The sequence below is a fragment of the Podarcis melisellensis genome (genome assembly GCF_964234715.1).
Source record: "Podarcis melisellensis genome assembly, chromosome: 1".
NCBI classification, from domain to species: Eukaryota; Metazoa; Chordata; class Lepidosauria; order Squamata; family Lacertidae; genus Podarcis; species Podarcis melisellensis.
In genome coordinates, this window is record NC_138528.1 from 3433732 (window position 1) to 3454751 (window position 21020).

The following is a 21020-nucleotide window of genomic DNA, read 5'->3' on the forward strand; positions in this document are numbered from 1 at the left end:
CCCCTGGGGGGGGGCAGAAACACCTTAAGCAAACAAATAAGTCAATGACCACAACAGAGGAGTGCCAGCTGCCTGGTTCTGAAGAGCAGAAAAGTCTAATAACCCTTGATAGCTGGAGAGATGGGGAAGAGAGAGCATGAAGGCTCCCTTTGGAGAACAGATACCAAGACTGGGAGACGGCCCCAGATGGTGATCTGATCTTGCAGGCAGTGGCATGGGATTGGCTATGCACAATCACTGGATTCCCAGGAACCAGATGGCTCTTGTCTTTAATGTTTGCATCCCTGCCTTGACATGCCTATAGGTCTTTCCTCCGACCGGGAAATAAACTGGCACAGGAGCTGTCAGTTACTGGCAGGAGATATTGCATGTCACAGGGGTCTAAATAGCCACCCATGTGTTATATTTATAGTGGTTTATCTGATGCTTTTATCATTTTCTGATTTTTATGTTCAGCTGCAACAGATATTACTGAAGGCCCAGAATATATATATTTTAAAGGCAGATAAAATAAGCAATACTGAGCAGCTAAGAGTATCACTTATTAACTAGATGAAGCAATATAACAGGGATATTGGTAAGTATACAGTATTCCTTCCAGGTATTCTCTTTGCCAAGCTTATTAATGCATTATCCTGCGCATGTCCGTATTTACCAAAAAACAGTGGTGTTTTTGAATTATATTTTATAAATATATTATATGAAAGTAACAGATTGCTCCCCCGAGTGAAGACTGGGGAAATGAAACACAACGTATGTACCCTTGCACACACTGTCTCCTACAGGTTTGCCTTCCGTACTCTCCATGTTCCAAGCCTTTAGCTGCTGCTTTTCCAAATGCCAGACAAAACAGTCAGGGGAGAGGCAGAGCAAGCTGGCAGGCCCCATAAGGATGATGACCGCTATGGATTCTCCCACAAGAGGAAGCCCTACATTTGCCAGTGGAAAAATCTCTCACAGTGACCAAGGCTAAACGTTTTTTTGCAAGAGAAACTATTTGGCTGCTGCGCTTTGATTCAAAAAGTGTTTTCCCCATAAAAATAGTAACCAAAAAGGAGAAAAGAAAACTATTTACATAAGAAAGGATCTACTTCAGCCCTCAGAATGTTTAATATCAAAGAGAAATTCACCAGAAATTCCCTTTTTAGAATAGCAAAATACAGGGTGACAAGTATGCTATGGCAGGATGCTTGAATGCTGAAGATATGCACAGCAGAGAATTCAGCAATTTGAGAATTTCAGCTTTTACAAACACATGAAGCTTCTAGCCCTCAAGACCATAAAGGTGGGCTTGAAATAAATGTACAGTACAAGGCTTGGTGAGATCTAACAAAGCAGAACTGAATAAGTCAAAAACATTTTTAGTTCATTAATGGCCTTTCCTATCAAAACGAATTTGAGTATTACAGAAACAGACACCTTTTTGAGACACAAAAGGGCATGCAAGAAATCAGAATTCAATAAACAAAAGTAACCATTCGCTGTCAGCCAAACAGACCACAATCCAATAGAACTGCAATCGCTTCCAAACACCCCCCCCCCCACCTACCAAAAATGTGTGCCTGCCCTTAACTTTCAGAGCCTTCCCTCCTGGTCTTCCACCACTGAAGAGGCAATTAGAGCTTTAGCTGACGATTTTACCAATTAAACTTGCAAGAGCAGAGCCAGAGCTGAATTCCCAGCAATCAGGAGGCACGAGTCAATACAAAAGCAGACTTGGATACAAGGGGCAGACATAACTCACATTTGCTTGCTTGGCTGACCAAGAGAGCCTGCTGCAGCCTCCAGCTTAGCCTGGCACAGACAGCACGGATGCTGAATTTGGATTCGCTTAGCACGGAGCTTACTCTGCTCCTGTTAAAGGGGTTTGCAACAAAGCTAATTGCTTTCACATGAATCCCTGCACAGTCTCTTACTAAACCATATACAGTGGTGCCTCGCAAGACGAAATTAATTCGTTCCGCAAGTCTCTTCGTCTTGCGAGTTTTTCGTCTTGCGATGCACGGTTTTCCATAGGAATGCATTGAAAATCAATTAATGCGTTCCTATGGAAAACGCCTTCCCCCGACCTCTTCTGGCGGGCGGCATTTTAAAATCGCCCGGGACAGCGGAGGACTTCTCCGCTGTCCGGGGCGATTTAAAAGCCCCTGGGAAGGCAGGCAGGGGGGACAAAGGCTTTCTCGCCCCGCCGCTCGGCTTCGGGACATCGTTCCGATGCCGGGCGGCGGGGGGAGGCTTTCCCGCCCGGCCGCCCGGCTTCGGGACATCGTTCCGATGCTGGGCGGCGGGGGGAGGCTTTCCCGCCCCGTCGCCCGGCATCGGGACATGGTTCCGATGCCGGGCGGCGGGGGGAGGCTTTCCCGCCCCGTCGCCCGGCATCGGGGGGAGGCTTTCCCGCCCCGTCGCCCGGCATCGGGGGGAGGCTTTCCCGCCCCGTCGCCCGGCATCGGGACATGGTTCCGATGCCAGGCGGCGGGGGGAGGCGTTCCTGCCCGGCCGCCCTGCATCGGGACGATGCCCCGAAGCCGGGCGGCGGGGGGAGGCTTTCTTGCCCCGTCGCCCGGCATCGGGACATGGTTCCGATGCCAGGCGGCGGGGGGAGGCGTTCCTGCCCCGCCGCCCGGCATCGGGACGATGCCCCGATGCCGGGCGGCGGGGGGGAGGCTTCAAAAGCCGTCCGGGGGCTTTTAAATCGCCCCGGACAGTCCCGGGGCGATTTAAAAGCCCCCGGTTAGGCAGGCAGGGGGGGCAAAGACTTTTGCCCCCCGCCCGCCTTGGGAAGAGGTCCAGGACCTCTTCCCAAGGCGGGCGGGGGGGCAAAAGTCTTTGCCCCCCCTGCCTGCCTTCAAAAGCCGTCCGGGATAGCGGGAAGCGCTTCCCTGCTATCCCGGACCGCTTTTAAAATGCTGGCGGTGGGGAGCAAAGCCTTTCGCCCCCGCCGGCCTTCCTGGACCTCTTCTGAAGTCCGGAGGGGGGAAAAAGGCTTTGCTCCCCACCGCCAGCATTTAAAAAAAGGTCCCCGAGATTTCCCTATGGGCTTTCGTCTTGCGATGCAAGCCCATAGGGAAAATCGTCTAGCGAAGCGTCGCAAAACCCGAAAAACCCTTTCGTCTTGCGGGTTTTTCGTCTTGCGAGGCATTCGTCTTGCGGGGCACCACTGTAAACAGGAGGCCGAAGACAAACCCCTTGATAGCAGGAAGACCCTGAGCGGGCTTCTGAGCCAGGAAGATTCCATCAGAGGGAGTCAGATCTCCTCAAACACATCACATGGCATCAGAAGAGCACAGGCCCTGTTGGGGTTGCAGATTAAAAAGCAAAACATCAGGAATTTAATTGTCAAACTTAATTGTCACCAGGGGTTGTGCTGGAAATTGTGGCAGCAGACTTTTCCTTAAGCGCTTCCAACCTGTACAGACCAGGGTTTTCTAACCCAGCACAGCTTCTGTTTCACGAACCTAGTTATTTGAGAGTGTCAGCAAGCATATCAACAGAGGTGATCCGGCTTACATTGTTTACTTGGACTTTCAAAAAGCTTTCGACAAAGTACCACACCAAGGGCTCTTGAGTAAGCTTAGCAGACAAGGAATAAGAGGAGAAGTCATCTTGCGGATAAGGACTTGGCTAAGTTGCAGGAAGCAAACAGCAGGAATAAATGGACAGTTCTCTGAATGGAAAGACGTAGGAAGTGGAGTCCCCCAGGGATCACGACTGGGACCTGTGCAGTTTAACTGGTTCATAAACAATCTAGAGTTAGGGGTCACTTGTTAAAATGAAATTGCAAGGAGCTCCAAAAGGACCTCTTCAAGCTGAGTGAATAGGAAGTAAAATGGTAAGTGCAATTCAATGTAAACAGGGGTAGATACATGGAGGGGCCAAAAATAATTGTTTCACACATATGCTCATGGGGTCTAAACTGGAGGTGACGGACCAGGAATAAGACCTTGGAGTCATGGCAGAAAGCTCAGTGAATATGTCGACCCCATGTGTGACAGCCATGAAAAAGGTAAATTCCGTGTAAAGAATCATCAGGAAGGGAATTGAAAATTAAAATGCTTATATCATAATGGCATTATACAAATCTACAGTGTTCCCGCATCTCGAATACTGTTTACAATTCTGCTAGCCTCATCACGAGAAAGATATTGTAGAGCTTCAGAAAAGGGCCACCCAAACAATTAAGGGTATGGAGCGACGTCTTGATGAAGAAAAGTTGCAGCATTTGGGACATTTAATTTTAGAGAAAAGGTAACTCAGAAGCAATATGATGGAGGTTTATAAAATTATGCATGGCAAGGAAAAAGGAGATAAGAGTTTCCTTCCCTCTCACAGTACTAGAATTCACAGGCATCCAATTAAGCTGAATGTTGGAAGATTTAGGCCAGATAAAACAAAGTACTTATTTACGCAGCGCCGGTTTAAACTACGAAATTTGCTCCCAGGGAAGGCAGTGATGGCCACCAACCTAGATGGCTTTAAAAGAGTATTAGACAAATTGATGGAGGAGAAAGCTATTTGTTGATGGCTACTAGTCACTAGGGACGTGGGTGGTGCTGTGGGTTAAACCACAGAGCCTAGGACTTGCTGATCAGAAGGTCAGCGGTTCGAATCCCCGCGACGGGGTGAGCTCCCGTTGCTCAGTCCCTGCTCCTGCCAACCTAGCAGTTCGAAAGCACTTCAAAGTGCAAGTAGATAAATAGGTACCACTCCGGCGGGAAGGTAAACAGCGTTTCCGTGCACTGCTTTGGTTTGCCAGAAGCGGCTTAGTCATGCTGGCCACATGACCCGGAAGCTGTACGCCGGCTCCCTCGGGCAATAAAGCGAGATGAGCGCCGCAACCCCAGATTCGGCCATGACTGGTCAGGAGTACCTTTACTTAGTCACTAGTCTGCTTCCATTGTTCTGCTTCTGAATACAGTGGTACCTCAGGTTAAGTACTTAATTCGTTCTGGAGGTCCGCTCTTAACCTGAAACTGTTCTTAACCTGAAGCACTACTTTAGCCAATGGGGCCTCCTGCTGCCGCCGCACCGCCGGAGCACGATTTCTGTTCTCATCCTGAAGCAAAGTTCTTAACCCGAGGTAATATTTCTGGGTTAGCAGAGTCTGTAACCTGAAGTATATGTAACCCGAGGTACTACTGTACCAGATTGCTGGAAAAACTACAGGAGGGGAAAGAGCTCAGGTTCTCAGGTCCTGCTTGCGGGTTTCCCACAGGGATCTGGTTGGCCACCCAGAGGAGGCCACCCAGAGGAGGTGGGAACCCACCAAACCCAGCCATTCAGCCCTAACTCCAGGGATAAAGGCAGGGGCTGGGGGCTTCCCCCACCTTACTCCAAACCAAATTGGGGAGGCATCTTTCCATCTTGGCAGACTTCAGGCTTGCAGGGTCCGTTTGGGGGGTGGGTGGTTGTGTGTGTGTTTTTGCTAGGCACCCCCCCAAAAGAACCACCACTCAGAACCTGGTGGTCAAGACAGGCACTTATAATCTAAATTTCCAGAGTCCAGGGGTTTGTCTTGAGCAGCAGAAGTGAGCGGATCTCACCCCCCAAAACCCACTCCAGGTCCCTCCAAGCTTTTTCCACAATGGCAGCATCCTTCTGTTTTGGAGACAGCTGCGTCTGTTGCAGATCCCCCAGAAAAGATCCTCCAGGAGAGGCAGATCCACTTTCCACCTATCTGGAGACCATCTTGTGGTGCGTGTGAAGGAAACACACGTGTACACGTGTGCACAAGAAGCCTCGCTCCCCGCCCGCTTTCGCCCGCCCTTCCCTCACCAGCCCACCTCGAGTGGGCCAGAGGGGGGTCCCAGCTGCCCCCCCCAAAACCCCACACCCCGGTCAGCCTGTGATCTCTGAATGGGGGGCAATGGACTCCCCGCACCCACCTCCTCCCGTCTAGCCTGCTAGGAGAGCCTCCCTCCGCCTCGCAGTCTACCTGACCCCCAGGCCTGAGAGGCCTCTAGTTGGGGGGGCTCCGAACCCCCAATTCCCCCCCCCAGCTAATGAGCAAGCGAACTCCTTTCTCCTCAGGCCGGCTGCCCCCCGCGCAGGCCCGGCCCGGGTCCTTACCTCTCTCAGCCGGCCTCGGAGGCGGAGGAGGACGAGGCCCCTCTTTGTCCCGCCGCGGGTCGGCAGCCTCTTGGGGCGGGGGCCGCCTCAGCCGCGAGGCTCCGGCCTGGTCTCCTCAGGCTCGGCCTGGTCTCCTCAGTCCGCGCGGCCTCGCCCGACACCGCCGCCGCTCGAACCCTCTCCGGGCCACGCCAGACCCAGGCAGCCGCCGCCGCCGCCGGTGCCGCCTTCGCCTGGCCGTCCCGCCCTCGGCCCGGCCTCCTCGCCAGCCGCCCGGCTGAGGCGGAGCCACAGCGCCCCGAAGCGGGCCTTCCGCCGCCCAGCCAGCCTCCTCCTCGGGCCTCGGGCTCCGGCGCCCCTCGGAGGAGCCATGGTTCCCGCCGCGCTCTTCTCCTCCTTCCCACTCCGAATTCAGGAATCCGGCGTGAGGTAATCCGGATTAACGCCGCCCAGGGATTAGCCGCGGCCGGCCCTCGCCCGCCAGGTGGATTCACGGCCGCCGCCGCCAGGACCGCGCTGCTTAATTGGGGGAAAGTGACAGGCGGCAGGATTAAAACTGGGGGAAAGGAGAAGGGGAAAGGGTCTCCCATTCCCTCGGGGACAACCCTGGAGATTCAAGGCAGAGGAAATGGAGGCTGTTGTTTTCCCCCTCCGAGCAGCAGCGCGTTGGTAACCTGTGGAACTCCCTCCCACAGGAGGCGGCAGCGGTGGCCACCAACCTGGGAGGCTTCAAAAGTTGTTGTTGAGTCGTTTAGTCGTGTCCGCCTCTTCGTGACCCCCTGGACCAGAGCACGCCAGGCACTCCTGTCTTCCACTGCCTCCTGCAGTTTGGTCAAACTCATGCTGGTAGCTTCGAGAACACTGTCCAACCACCTCGTCCTCTGTCATCCCCTTCTTCTTGTGCCCTCCATCTTTCCCAACATCAGGGTCTTTTCCAGGGAGTCTTCTCTTCTCATGAGATGGCCAAAGTATTGGAGCCTCAGCTTCAGGGTCTGTCCTTCCAGTGAGCACTCAGGGATGATTTCCTTCAGAATGGATAGGTTTGATCTTCTTGCAGTCCATGGGACTCTCAAGAGTCTCCTCCAGCACCATAATTCAAAAGCATCAATTCTTTGGCGATCAGCCTTCTTTATGGTCCAGCTCTCACTTCCATGCATCACTACTGGGAAAACCATGGCTTTAAGTATACGGACCTTTGTTGGCAAGGTGATGTCTCTGCTTTTTAAGATGCTGTCTAGGTTTGTCATTGCTTTTCTCCCAAGAAGCAGGTGTCTTTTAATTTCGTGGCTGCTGTCACCATCTGCAGTGATCATGGAGCCCAAGAAAGTAAAATCTCTCACTGCCTCCATTTCTTCCCCTTCTATTTGCCAGGAGGTGAAGGGCCCAGTGGCCATGATCTTAGTTTTTTGATGTTGAGCTTCAGACCATATTTTGCACTCTCCTCTTTCACTCTCATTAAAAGGTTCTTTAATTTCTTCTGGCAATCTTAATTCCGGTTTGGGATTCATCCAGCCCAGCCTTTCGCATGATGAATTCTGCATATGAGTTAAATAAGCAGGGAGACAATATACAGCCTTGTCGTACTCCTTTCCCAATTTTGAACCAGTCAGTTGTTCCCCTTCATGGATCACTGCCTTGCCGTGGCGAAGGGGCTTGAATAACTCAGAGAAGCTATGAACTATGCCGTGCAGGGCCACCCAAGATGGACAGGTCATAGTGGAGAGTTTTGACCAAACGTGATCCACCTGGAGCAGGAACCGGCAAGCCACTCCAGTATCCCTGCCAAGAAAACTCCATGGACAAAGACAACAGGCCTCAAAAGAGGAGGCGACAAATTAATTTGTGGAGAAGACAGCTAGCTGCCTGTGGATACTACTGGCCACAGTGGCTCTGCTCTCCCTCGAGGGCCAGAAACATTTTCGGAAGGCCAGTTGCTGGGAACCACCCAGGAGAGAACTGCTCTTGTGAGGATCCTAGGCTAGAGGGGCCATTGGCAGGGTTCTTGTAATGTTCCAGATTAACTCATAAGGAGTAGCAGGCAATCTTTATCTCTCATGCACACATGCGCCCAATGGGCAAGCTCATAGTAGTAGTAGTAATAATAATAATAATAATAATAATAATAATAATAATTTATTATTTATACCCTGCCCATCTGGCTGGGCTTCCCCAGCTACTCTGGGCGGCTTCCAACAAAATAGTAAAATACAGTAATGCATCAAACATTAAAAACTTCCCTAAACAGGGCTGCCTTCAGATGTCTTCTAAAAGTCTGGTAGTTGTTGTTCTCTTTGACATCTGGTGGGAGGGCGTTCCACAGGGCGGGTGCCACTACTGAGAAGGCCCTCTGCCTGGTTTCCTGTAACTTGGCTTCTCGCAGGGAGGGAACTGCCAGAAGGCCCTCGGCGCTGGACCTCAGCGTCCGGGTAGAACGATGGGGGTGGAGACGCTCCTTCAGAAAGTTCTTTCAATGTGTGGATACCAGTTGTTACCACCTTTTTTTAAAAAAACACAAGCATATAATCACACCTCTTTGGGATAATTAATCTGGCACAAACTGCAGGGCTGTATGCTTCCAGAGGCATTTTGTCCCCAAATGCCAGGAACTACCTGTGGGGAGAGGGCAACTGTTGGCCTGATCTGGAACCAATGTTCCTATGTTCTTATAGAATCATAGAATATTAAGAGTTGGAAGGGACCCTGAGGGTCATCTAGTCCAACCCCCTGCAATGCAGAAATCTCAGCTCAAGCATCCCTGTTTGAGGGCCACCCAACCTCTGCTGAAAAACCTCCAAGGAAGGAGAGAGTCCACCACCTTGCTTGGGAGTCTGTTGCACTGCCAAACAGCTCTTACTGTCAGAAAGAATGTTTAGTCTGAATCTCCTTTCCTGTAACTTGAAGCCGTGGGTTCCAGTCCTACCTTCCAGAGCAGGAGAAAACAAGCATGCTCCCTCCTCCATGTGACAGCCCTTAAGATATTCGAAGCTGGCTATCATATCTCCTCTCAGTCTTCTCTTCTCCAGGCTAAGCATCCCCAGATCTTCCAACCGTTTCTCATAAGGCTTAGTTTCCAGACCCTTGGTCATCTTGGTCGCCTTCCTCTGCACACCTTCCAGCTTGTCAACATCCTTCTTAAATTGTGACGCCCAGAATTGGTGCTTCTGAGTCTTCCTAAGGGCGGAACCTGACATCTGTCCCTGTTGACGTTCATTTTGTTAGCTTGTGCCCATGTCTCCAATCTGTTGAGGTCATTTTTAATTCTGATTCTGTCTTTTGCGGCATTAGCTACCCCTCCCAGTTTGGTGCCATGTGCAAATTTGATGAGCATCCCCTCAATTCCTTCATCCCATACTCTGTGCATTTGTGTAGAGACAACTGGAACCATGCAGCTGTTCCCTGCAGCTGGTTCCTTCCCTTGGTTTCTTGCCCTTTAGCAGATTTCTGGAACACCACCTCACTTTCCTGTGCATCAATGAAGCTGTTGCCCCCAGTCCCAGGTGTTCTTTTGTCGTCCGTATTGTTTTCTCCCTCCCCAAGATCTAGTTTCAAGCTGTCCCGATCAGATTCTCAAGACTCTTGACAAACACATTCTTGCCAACTGCTGTGAGGTGCAGCCCATCTCTTGCCAGAAGTCCTACCTCAAGGAAGCGGAGACCATGATCCAAGAAGCCAAAAGCCAGTGGTTCACCTCAAGCGTTTTCCTCACTCCTCTTGGGCCACGGCCTTCAGCAGGAAAGACTACCTGTGCACCAAAAGGTTTTATATTCACAAATATAAAGGTCACACCGTGCATTTAAAGCACATCCAACCCACATTTAACATGCATGACTTTCCCCAAAGAACTCTGGGAACAGTAGTTTGTTAAGAGGGCTGGGAATTGTAGCTCTGTGGGGGTGAAACTGCTGTTCCCAGATTCTTTGGGTGAAGTCATGTGCTTCAAATGTGTCTTGCTTTAAACAGATAGGTAGCTCTGTTGGTCTGCCATAGTCAAAACAAAACAAAATTCCTTCCAGTAGCACCTTAAAGACCAACTAAGTTAGTTCTTGGTATGAGCTTTCGTGTGCATGCACACTTCTTCAGATACACTGAAACAGAAGTCTCCAGACCCTTCTATATAGTGAGAAGGTGGGGAGGGGTATTACTCAGAAGGGTGGTGGGAATGGGTGATTGGCAGGTAGCTGTGATGAGCCTGTTGACGACTCTTAACGACTGCAATAGGTCTTACAGGAAAAAGCAAGGGGTGAGAATGTGAAAAGTGGCTTTGAGTCGTCAACAGGCTCATCACAGCTATCTGCCAATCACCCATTCCCACCACCCTTCTGAGTAATACCCCTCCCCACCTTCTCACTATATAGAAGGGTCTGGTGACTTCTGTTTCAGTGTATCTGAAGAAGTGTGCATGCACACGAAAGCTCATACCAAGAACTAACTTAGTTGGTCTTTAAGGTGCTACTGGAAGGAATTTTTTTTGTTTTGCTTTAAACACACATTGTGGCTCTGCTCTGTTTAACACCACTCCCCTGGTTCTGTATTCACACAAACACTTACTTGGACTGGAAGCCCGATTGTCTACCCCGCTTGATATGAGTGCGTTTCCACTTACAAACCGTCCTGCACAAGGTATAGGGGAAGGAGAAAGTCCATTATGCTTCCCACTTACAATGTGGATAAAGTTAAATGGCTAATCTCTGTGTGTAACTCATCTGCACGCCGGATGCTCCTCCCTGTATCTCCCCCCTCTAAACAGACTTCTAGAAGCTTAAAAGTAGCAGATTAATTTTGGCATAAGTAGATTAGAGCCCAGTTTATCAGATTAATGAAGTGCTACCGTCATCTTGCAGATATGCTGTATGTATGCATGTCTATACCAACAGACAAACATATTCATGGGTGGGGATTATAACAGTGAAACTAAATGGTCATGAAATGATAATAATAATAATAATAATAATAATAATAATAATAATGGCATGGTTCTGTATCAAGCTGGAACTAACTGACCACTCAAATATTAGCATTTTTATTGATTGTTGCAGGATCAGATATTTTTAAAAACACCACTGAAATGAGTGCTTTTAGTCTCGTGATGAGTGTTTGTGAGTGGCCGAGAAAATCCTGCATTAACTCAATGGGGGTGGGGGCTGTTGGGGGAGCAGCAGAATAAGCTGCTCCCCCGATATAGCAGTGGCATTCTCTGCAGGGCCTGTGGCAATACATCCCCACCACAAATATAATCAGCACTCTCACCAGAAACCATTAAAAACCCACCTGCCAAATACAGGAAGTGGTTCTGTAATGTAATGTAAGACTCCAACCAAAGCAATTATGTGGGTTATCGCTGAAGCTGATAATTAGATCACGTCTTACCTACACGATGGGCTAACAAAAGGGCTGTTGCTTACTATGGGATGCTACTGGTTCAGCTGCCGTGATGTCATGGAATCATAAGTAAACATATAATATAAATATGAATCTCCACGAACCTTAAAACAGCAGTGGAGAAGTGTCAGCAATATAATTTTAAAAACTTAAACTCTAGGCCAGGGCTGGGGAGCCTCTGGCACAGGGACTGGATGCGGCCCCCAGGCCTTTCTAACTGGCCCTTGGAATTCTCCCCAGGCCACACTCATCACTGACCCTACTTCTCATCCTATTTAGTTTTGGCTAGAACTCCCGCCCTGCCCTGGCCACTGTGATCCATGCGACGGTCACCTCCAGGCTTGACTACTCTATGCGGGGCTGCCCTTGAAGCTGTCCCAGAAACTCCAGCGGGTGCAGAATGCTGCAGCGAGGCTCCTCACGGGGTCTCTGCCATGGGAGCATATTCACCCAGTGCTTTTCCAGCTGCACTGGCTCCCGGTGGAGTACAGGGTCAGGTTCAAGCTGCTGGTTTTGACCTTTAAAGCCCTTCACGGCCTAGGACCCTCGTACCTACGGGACCGCCTCTCCTGGTATGCCCCACGGAGAGCCTCAAGGTCCATAAATAGCAACACCCTAGAGGTCCTGGGCCCCAAAGAAGTCAGATTAGCCTCAACCAGAGCCTTCTCAACACTGGCTCCACCTGGTGGAACGCTCTGTCTCATGAGTCCAGGGCCCTGCAAGATCTGATTTCTTTCCGCAGGGCCTGTAAGACAGAGTTGTTCCGCCTGGCCTTTGGCTTGGAGTCAACTTGATTCCCTCCCCCTCTTTTTCCTTTCTCCTTCTGTGATGAGGCTGCATTTTAATTGTTTTAATGTTTTAATGTTGTATTTTAATCTTGTTTTTAAGTTGTATTCATTGAACTCGTTTTTATTATTGGTTGTTAGCCGCCCTGAGCCTGGCCTTGGCAGGGGAGGGCAGGGTATAAATAAAATTATTATTATTATTATTATTATTATTATTATTATTATTATTATTATTATTGCCTTTTTCTTGCCTGGATGGAGGAGGATACAAAGGGGCGGGGGTGAGTGTGTATGCAAACTAATCTCCTGTACAAAGGAAACATTTACATTTGTTGTGCTACCCGTTTTTGGTTGCGCCCACTAACAGCATGTGGCCCCAAGGAGATTGCCCAGAAAGCAATATGGCCCTTGGGCAGAAAAAGGGTTCCCCCATCCTGCTGCAAGTCTCTCATGTACAAATGATTTTGAACCATTGCTACATAGCAGGCATGGGCAATCATTCCTCTCTGAGACGTCATTCCACAGGCCAATTCTCACCAACACTCTTGGGGTGAGCCGCATAAAATCTGTTCTTGCACATGGGTTCAGTAAAACAGGCTTCTTCTGTCACAGCCTGCCCAGAAAAACACACACAATCACACACATATTCTTTTTTCCCCCCAAAAAAGATTTTTATTAAGTTTCAACAGATTTTATAATAACAAACAAGATAAAACAACACAATAACAAACAATAAACAGTAAAAAACACAAAAATCAAACAAAAATATATAAGTTCACCTCTTAGTTTCATATAACTTACTTTCCCGACTTCCTCACATCTCCCTTTTCTGTATTCAAATTTCCAATTTAGTTTCAGCAAATTCTTGCTCTATTTTGACTAATTTTAATATTACTTAATATTACTTAATTTCTTTTAAATTAACAATTCCCACTGCTGTCCACTTATCTTCTAATCCCCCATCATTTGATTAATTTAACTGTGTTTCTTTACTTGTTACTTATAAAACATCTTTGCATATTCCTTTCAACTTTGTCACTAATGCCACATTGTCTCACTATCCTGCATCACTTTAACATTCAAATAATTTCCAATGTTTTTGCAGATAATCTTTAAATTTCTTCCAGTCTGTTTCTTCTGTTTGTTCTTCTCCCATGTCTCGGATTCTGCCAGTCATTTCTGCCAGTTCCATCTAGTCTATCAATTGCATCTGCCATTCTTCCAAGGTGGGCAAATCTTGTGTCTTCCAATACTTTGCGATAAGTATTCTTGCTGCTGTTGTTGCAGAATCACACACATATTCTTGCTCTGCCGCATTGTATCTCTAACATGCAAGACCAGAGTGGGCCAGATCCCCCTGCCTCTGTCCCTTTATTTCTGAGCGCAAGATTGTGCCAATGAGGCAGACAGAGGGTGGAATTAAATATTGCACTCTTCCAGTCATTCTGTCTGCTTTGAGCATCCAGGCAGGTTGACACCCCCCCTTTCCCCACCCCATGCCCTCCCAAACACTCAAGAGCCACTTGGGGGGTACCTGGTGGGGGGGAGGGGGAAAGCCCTATTGCAAAAGCAAACAGGGCTGGTCAGGAAGGGAATCCCACCCACTTTAATGACGCACCCTAATCCTTTGCATAAATCTTAAAATGCTTTTTTGGATTGTTTCGATGGTGGTCTTACTCTGAGTAGGTCCAGTGAAGTTAATAGACACAACTGCACAGTGTGGGATTCCCCCAGGCCATCCAGAGCAGATTTAGGATGGGTGGGGTGGAGTGAAAGAATGTCCCTTTGTGTGAGCGGACTTTGATTGTTTCCTGCAGCAACTTGACTGAACCCCAACTCCTGTAAATTCAGTTGCCCCTGCATTTTTGATAGCAAAGACTCCACTGAGGTATGTGGACAGAATCAGTGAATGAAGGGAGGGGACAGCAGGGCTGACCAATGTGGTGTCCTGCAGATCTTGTTGGACTACAACTCCCATCAGCCTCAGGCAGCATGGCCAACAGACAGGGGAGATGGGAACTGCAGTCCAACATCTGGAGGGCAGCTTATTGGCTATTCTGGGAATACAGTCGCTTTGTTTACCCGTCGCCCTGCCTCCAACACACCCGTCCCCTGCCCATGGCGTAACCCCCCTTTTTGGCCTTCTATACCAGTGTAAAGGGACAAGGGTGGCGCTGCGAGTTAAACCACAGAGCCTAGGACTTGCTGATCAGAAGGTGGGCAGTTCGAATCCCCGCAACGGGGTGAGCTCCCGTTGCTCGGTCCCTGCTCCTGCCACCCTAGCAGTTTGAAAGCACATCAAAGTGCAAGTAGATAAATAGGTACCACTCCGGCAGGAAGGTAAACGGCGTTTCCGTGTGCTGCTCTGGTTTGCCAGAGAAATCATGCTGGCCACATGACCCAGAAGCTGTCTGCAGACAAACGCCGGCTCCCTCGGCCTATAGAACGAGTTGAGAGTGCAACCCCAGAGTTGGTCACGACTGGTCACGACTGGTCAGGGGTCACTTTACCTTTACCTTCATACCAGTGTAACACCTGCCAGTAAGCCCTTCCCTCTGCCATGTTAAGTAGATATGCCGGGGAAGTAATTTCCATGGGATCAGGCTTCTGAATGCCATTTGCTGGAGACCACAGGTGAGCAGAGTGGCTCTTATGCTCGGGTCCCATTTGTGAGCCTTCCACAGGCATCTGGTTCAGAATCCTCTGGAAAAATAATCTCTCAAAGGACCTGTTGGTGGCATTTTACCATGGTACTGTGGAGAGTGTATTCACTTATGGTCTGTGTGTGTGGTTTGGGAGCTGCACGGTCAGGGAAAAACAATGCTGTCTAGGGTTGTAAAGACTGCGGATAGAATAATTGGGTGTACTCTTCCCACCTTGGATCAAATCTACGTTTGCAGGTGCCATAAGAAAGCTGCAGAGATAGCGCAGGATAGTGCGCACCCTGGAAATGATCTCTTTCAGCTTCTGCCTTCTGGAAGAAGGTCCAGGGTTATAAAGACTAGGACTAGCCACCTGGGAAACAGTTTCTATCCAGATGTGATTTTGGTTTTAAATGCAGTGTAAGGTAGTCTCTGTGGGAGTATATTGTATTTAATTATGGGGTATCAGACTTTTTAGGGGGTTAACCAGGCTGGGATAGCAGGCTTGCTGGTTTTTGAAGGCCTGATGTAGATTTTTTCAATTTCATTGTTCTCTATGGGACAATGACAGTAAAGATGATCGTATTGTATCGTATCGCTGGCCACTGTGAGAACAGGATGCTGGACTAGATAGGACCTTGACCAGATCTTCTTATGTTAGTAAGACCAGCGAACAGAGCAATCTAGACCTGCTTCTTTATCTGACCTTTCGAAGGGGTTTGGTCACCAGTGGCTGCCAGTGGAAGCGTTTTAGGGGCAGAACTGGATCTGCTAGATCCTGAGCTGCTATCATGGCAACAACAGGCCAGATCCAGGCCTATGAAGAACATAACAAGAGCGTGCTGGATCAGGCCAATGACCCGTGCAGTCCAGCATCCTGATCTCACAGCGGTCAACCAGATGCCTGCCTTGAACAGAGAACAATAATATTCTCCCCTCTGGCAGTTCCCAGATGATATTTAGAACCATTGCTACCTCCAACTGTGAAAGCAGAGCAGAGCCATTCTGGCATTGCCATCTTCACTGTGCTAGCCTGGGAACAGTGTGATCCTGTGCATGTCTACTCAGAAGTAAGCCAAAGGGACTAACTCCAAGACAAGCGTTCGTAGGGTTGCCATCACCTGCACATTTACCTGGGAGTCCTACTGAATTCAGCGCGGCGGGTAGATACCGTACTTTTCTGTGTATAAGACTGTGTTTTGTCTGCGGCAAGGGGTGGTGTTGATTGGGTGTTGCTGCGGCAATTGGGTGGGCAATCGGCTGCTTCTGGCGGTGAGGAGACAGACAAAGGTTAGGAGGCTGTTGCGAAGTGCAGGAGTGTTAGCGTCGGCTAGGCGGGTGAGTTTTTGAATTCTGGTGCTGGAGGAGACTCTTGAGAGTCCCATGGACTGCAAGAAGATCCAACCTCTCTATTCTGAAGGAAATCAGCCCTGAGTGCTCACTGGAAGGACAGATCCTGAAGCTGAGGCGCCAGTACTTTGGCCACCTCATGAGAAGAGAAGACTCCCTGGAAAAGACCCTGATGTTGGGAAAGATGGAGGGCGCAAGGAGAAGGGGACGAAGGAGGATGAGATGGTGGGACAGTGTTCTCAAAGCTACCAGCATGAGTTTGACCAAACTGCGGGAGGCAGTGGAAGACAGGAGGGCCTGGCGTGCTCTGGTCCAGGGGGTCACAAAGAGGTGGACACGACTAAACGACTCAACAGCAACAACACTGCATCCAGACAAGGAACTGGTTGTAAGTGTGGCATTCACCAGTTTGTGGTTTTGTTTTATTGCGTACTTTATTTTGTATTCTCATTAAGTGTGTTTTTTCTGTTGTGAACCAGCCTGGATCTTCGGATGAAGGGCAGTATACAGTACAACATAAATGCATGCCTGCCTGCCTTGGTCGTGAAGGTTTGGGAACAGCTAACAAGATGCCCGGCCTTAAGAGACGCTGCATCCTGTGCTTTTCCGGTACCCAAAACTGGCCTCGGCATCCTCCGCACCTCCAGTTGCCCTTTAACACACCTGCAGAGATGCGGAGACGGCTGTCGTCTGGGCAACGCCTGTTGCAGAGGACCCCACTCCCAGAAACACGCGTGTGCCGTTCACACGTGCGCGCGGGTCCTTTCCTGTTGACCCCAGCCTCCCTCTCCGGCAGGGCAGCGCACCACAGATTGTAAGCTGCCCGGGGCAGGGGCTTGTCTCAACAAAAAGCCAAAAAGCCGAGGTGCATCCGGCTCTGGGGACAACCCAAAGCGCCTCTCGCGGTCCCCGAAGGGGTCCCGTGCGCCCTGCGATGCTGCTGCTGCTGCTTGGGCGCATTTGCAGTGCCGGCTGCGCGCCGGGAGCGGCGCCTCCGCCGCGCGCGCGTGGCCGCGGCCGCCTCCGCCGCCTGCAGGTGCTCCCGCGCTGCGGCCTCCCCGCGATCCCCGACGCGCGCGCGCGCGCCCGAAGCAGGCGGAGGCTGACGCCGGCGGAGGGGGCGCCCCGTCCCCGCCCAGCCGCGGTTGCGCCCCAGCCGGATTGCGCCGCCACTCCCTGCGCCCTCCCGCCGGAGATGCGCAGCTGAGCGCCGCTTCCCTCGTCCTCGCCTCGCCGCCGCCGCCGCCGCAGCATCCCCAGGCCCGGCCCAGGCTTCCTGCGACGCGGCAGCCGCAGCCGCCGCCACCGGGCGCGGCGATCATGGCCAAGCACCGCAAGGAGAGGAACAGCTGGGGTAGGTCTGGCCCGGCCGCGCTTCCTGCGGCCTTCCCCGGCGATCCTGGAGCGGGGCGCGCGGTAGGAAGGCCAGGAGGAGCCGCCCGTCCCTGCGCCCATCCCCAATGTTGCTCCCCAGCTCCCCGGCGGCCCCGGCTGTGGCTCCCACCCGGGGGCGCAGCGCACAGGGCGCAGGGAGGGTGGATGGATGCAGCCCCGCCGGCCGGCAGATTGTGGGGCTGGGGGGGGGGGGAGAGGGAGAGGATGAACAATGGGGCCAAAGAGATGCAAGGGGTGGGGAGCGGGTTGCCATTGTTTCTTCTCTTCCCCCTTGTCAGAAGTAAACAAACCCTGAATTGGAAGACGGTGGTCCAGACAGGGTGGCCTTGCAAAAAAAAAAAGGTGTCTGGCTGTTAGATGCATTTTAGTAGCCTGTTAGTACTCCTTGGTGGCCAAAGGTAGTGTTTCTCCCCCCCCCCCCCGTTTAAAATAATGTGTGATTGTTGCTTTTGCAGGAGTGGGTGCGATCTGATCCATTTTAAATCATGAATTTTAGGCGTGATCTTCCTGCACAAGGAGGCACCGGATTCTAAGCCCCCTTCCCCAGGCTTGGGAGTTTTGTGCAGGGTGTCTCTGTGTTGTGATAATGTGTGAACTGATGGAAATCTCCTAAGCCACAAAGGTGTGGTGCTGAGTGTGTTTGCTAGGAGGTTGAATCAGCAGGGAAGGGGGTGAATTTTAATGCACGTGTATATTTACTGCATTTTGTGGGCTGCCTTCCCACCCAGAGATGCTGCAGGCAGCTAACGGAATAAGGTAGCATTATGTAGAAATTCTGGGCATCTTGTGAAATGAGCGGATGACACAGAACTGGGAGGAGCACCTGACACCACAGGAGTCTGGGATAAAGCTCAAAACAGACCTTGATAGAAAGGAGTAGAAAACGGAGGTCCAACAGAGACCAGTGCAAAGTTTGGGGAGGAAGCAACAAACATGACGCGAGGGATCCCTGATGTGTTCATGTGAAGGGTGTATTGGAGGTTGCACTTGATCACAAGTCAAACATGAGTCAGCTAACACAGTTTTAAGGCTGCATTAAGAGAAGCTTTGTTTCTGAGTCACGAGGAACAAGAGTTTGACTTAATTCTGCACTAGTCGGACTGTTTCTGGAGTGCTGTTTCCTGTTCTGGGTGCTGCGCTGTAAGGAGGATATTGATCGGGGTGGGGAACCTGTGGCCCACCTGATGTTCTTGGACTCCAACTCCCAGCAGCCCCACCTGGCATGGCCAATGGTCAGGGATGATGGACGTGGGAGTCCAGCTGCATCCAGAGGGTACCACTTTCCCCAGCCGTGGTTCAGAGCTTTAAATGTAAAGTCCAGGACTGAGACAACTGAGCCCAGGAATGAATTGGTAGTCAGTGCAGCTGGAGGTCTCTTGTTCTAGGGAACTCAGTGCCATCTTCTAGTCCTTCCTTAGCCACCCAGTCATTTAAAACAACAACAACAACAACAACACCCTTATCCCTGCACACTTATGACACATACCTGTTGTAGGTAAGATTCCAAACCATATCAATAGTGGTGACCACTGAACTTGTTGTAAATGCCCCATTAATTAATCCTGATTAAAATGGTGGTGGTGGACTGTGCACAAGGGGGGTGGTTTACGTGGAATAGATCCAGTGTGTGGGGTTGTGGGTTTGGAACTGGGGGTTTACCTTAAAAGGGGGGGCACACACCCAGTTATTGGAACGCTTTATTGGGGATTCCCCTCCCTTTTCACCCAATAGCTTTCCAGATTCATTATCTGGTTGTGCTTGCAGAACAAAGTGCGAAGTGGGGAAGGTGAGTTGAGTTTAAGCGACTCATGGTGACTGTGCAGTGTTGCATTTGAAGGAGGAGGAGCTGTCCAGGTGAGAGGAGGGGAAGCAGAAGGAAGAAGGGGAAAGGCCATTGTGGTGTTTTCCAGTTGGAACAGTCCCTCTCTCTCTCTTCCGCCCCTCACCAGGATTTACCAGCTAGGGAACAATATCAGACAGCAAATCCCCAGGCCTAATGGGATGGGTGGGATGGGGTGAGTTGTTGTAGAAAATTCTAAAGTTGCATATGGTTCACCAGTCTAGGTCACTGCATCCAGAATTGGCAAACACCCTTATTAATTTCTATATATTAATAGAATTAATATATAGAAATATTATATGCCCCACGGAGAGCCTCAAGGTCCATAAATAATAACACCCTAGTGGTCCCAGGCCCTAAGGAAGTTAGATTGGCTTCAACCAGAGCCAGGGCCTTTTCAGCACTGGCCCCGGCCTGGTGGAACGCTCTGCCTCATGAGACCAGGGCCCTGCGGGATCTGATTTCTTTCCGCAGAGCCTGTAAGACAGAGTTGTTCCGCCTGGCCTTTGGATTGGAGCCAATTTGATTCCCTCCCTCTCTCTCTTTTTCCCCCCCTTTCTTTTCCTTCTCCTCCTGCGATGAGGCTACATTTTAATATTTTAATGTTCCATTATTTTAATGTTGTATTTTATTTTTGTTTTTAAGTTGTAATCATTCATCTTGTTTTTATTATTGCTTGTAAGCCGCTCTGAGCCCGGCCTTGGCTGGGGAGGGCGGGGTATAAATAAAAAATTATTATTATTATAATATATATATATATTTGCAATTTAAAAAAAAATGCATATGAAACCATTACTCATTTCTGTACATTTCGATGAACAGGCACTGGGAAAATAGCTATGGTATTATATTTTTAAAAATGCAGCTGCTGTCCTAGACCAGGGTGGTTCACATTAACTGTGTCAAAAGCAGCCACATGAACTTTTCTTTTTTTAAGATGGTACATGCAGCCTTTGGTAAGGGCAAATGGGGCACTGCCCCACCAATCTCAGTCTGGCCTGCCTGCCTGCCTTTTCATGGGGTGGTTCTGGCGGTCACTGCCTGCCTGTTGTGGGTCTCCCTGCCTTCTGTCCTCCTCCCAGCTCCAACAGCCACCAGCCACCACTGGCTATGACCTTATGGCCTGGATCATGTGAAATGCTGGCCAGATCAGTTAGTCTTCCCTGTTCCAGACTCCTCCGAAGTGAAAATGGACCCTGGAATGCCCTCAGTCAGTGGCGTAGCGTGGGTTGTCAGCACCCGGGGCAAGACAAGTAATTTGTGCCCCCTAACCCATGGATTTTAGCACTCGAGTCTTGAGCGTGCCCCCCCAGATGTTGCGCCCAGTGCGGCTGCCCCCCCCGCCCCCCACGCTACGCCACTGCCCTCAGTATTTTCTACAAAGGCTGCATGTGGCTGGATTGTGGAGAGCCAGCTGCTTTCAAAGGCAACAGATCAGCCTTCCCCCAAGAGAGGTCCTGGAGCATAGTTTGTAGACTCTTGACCCCACTCATCACTGTGAGGAACAGCTGAAGGAGTTGGGTATGTTCAGCCTGAAGAAGACTGAGAGGTGACATGATAGCC

At 50.2% G+C, this 21020-nt stretch overlaps 1 protein-coding gene across 3 annotated transcripts in view; it reads left to right on the forward strand.

Annotated features, from left to right (window-relative positions):
- The first annotated feature begins 17482 nt into the window (after positions 1 to 17482).
- The window catches only part of ATL1 (atlastin GTPase 1), a 36921-nt gene continuing 33383 nt past the window's right edge, over positions 17483 to 21020 (forward strand). For all 3 annotated transcript variants that reach the window (XM_081912041.1, XM_081912042.1, XM_081912043.1), the window contains exon 1: positions 17483 to 17576. In XM_081912041.1, the coding sequence (XP_081768167.1) occupies positions 17543 to 17576 (34 nt within the window). In that variant the 5' untranslated portion in view covers positions 17483 to 17542. The remainder of the gene's footprint in view (positions 17577 to 21020) is intronic.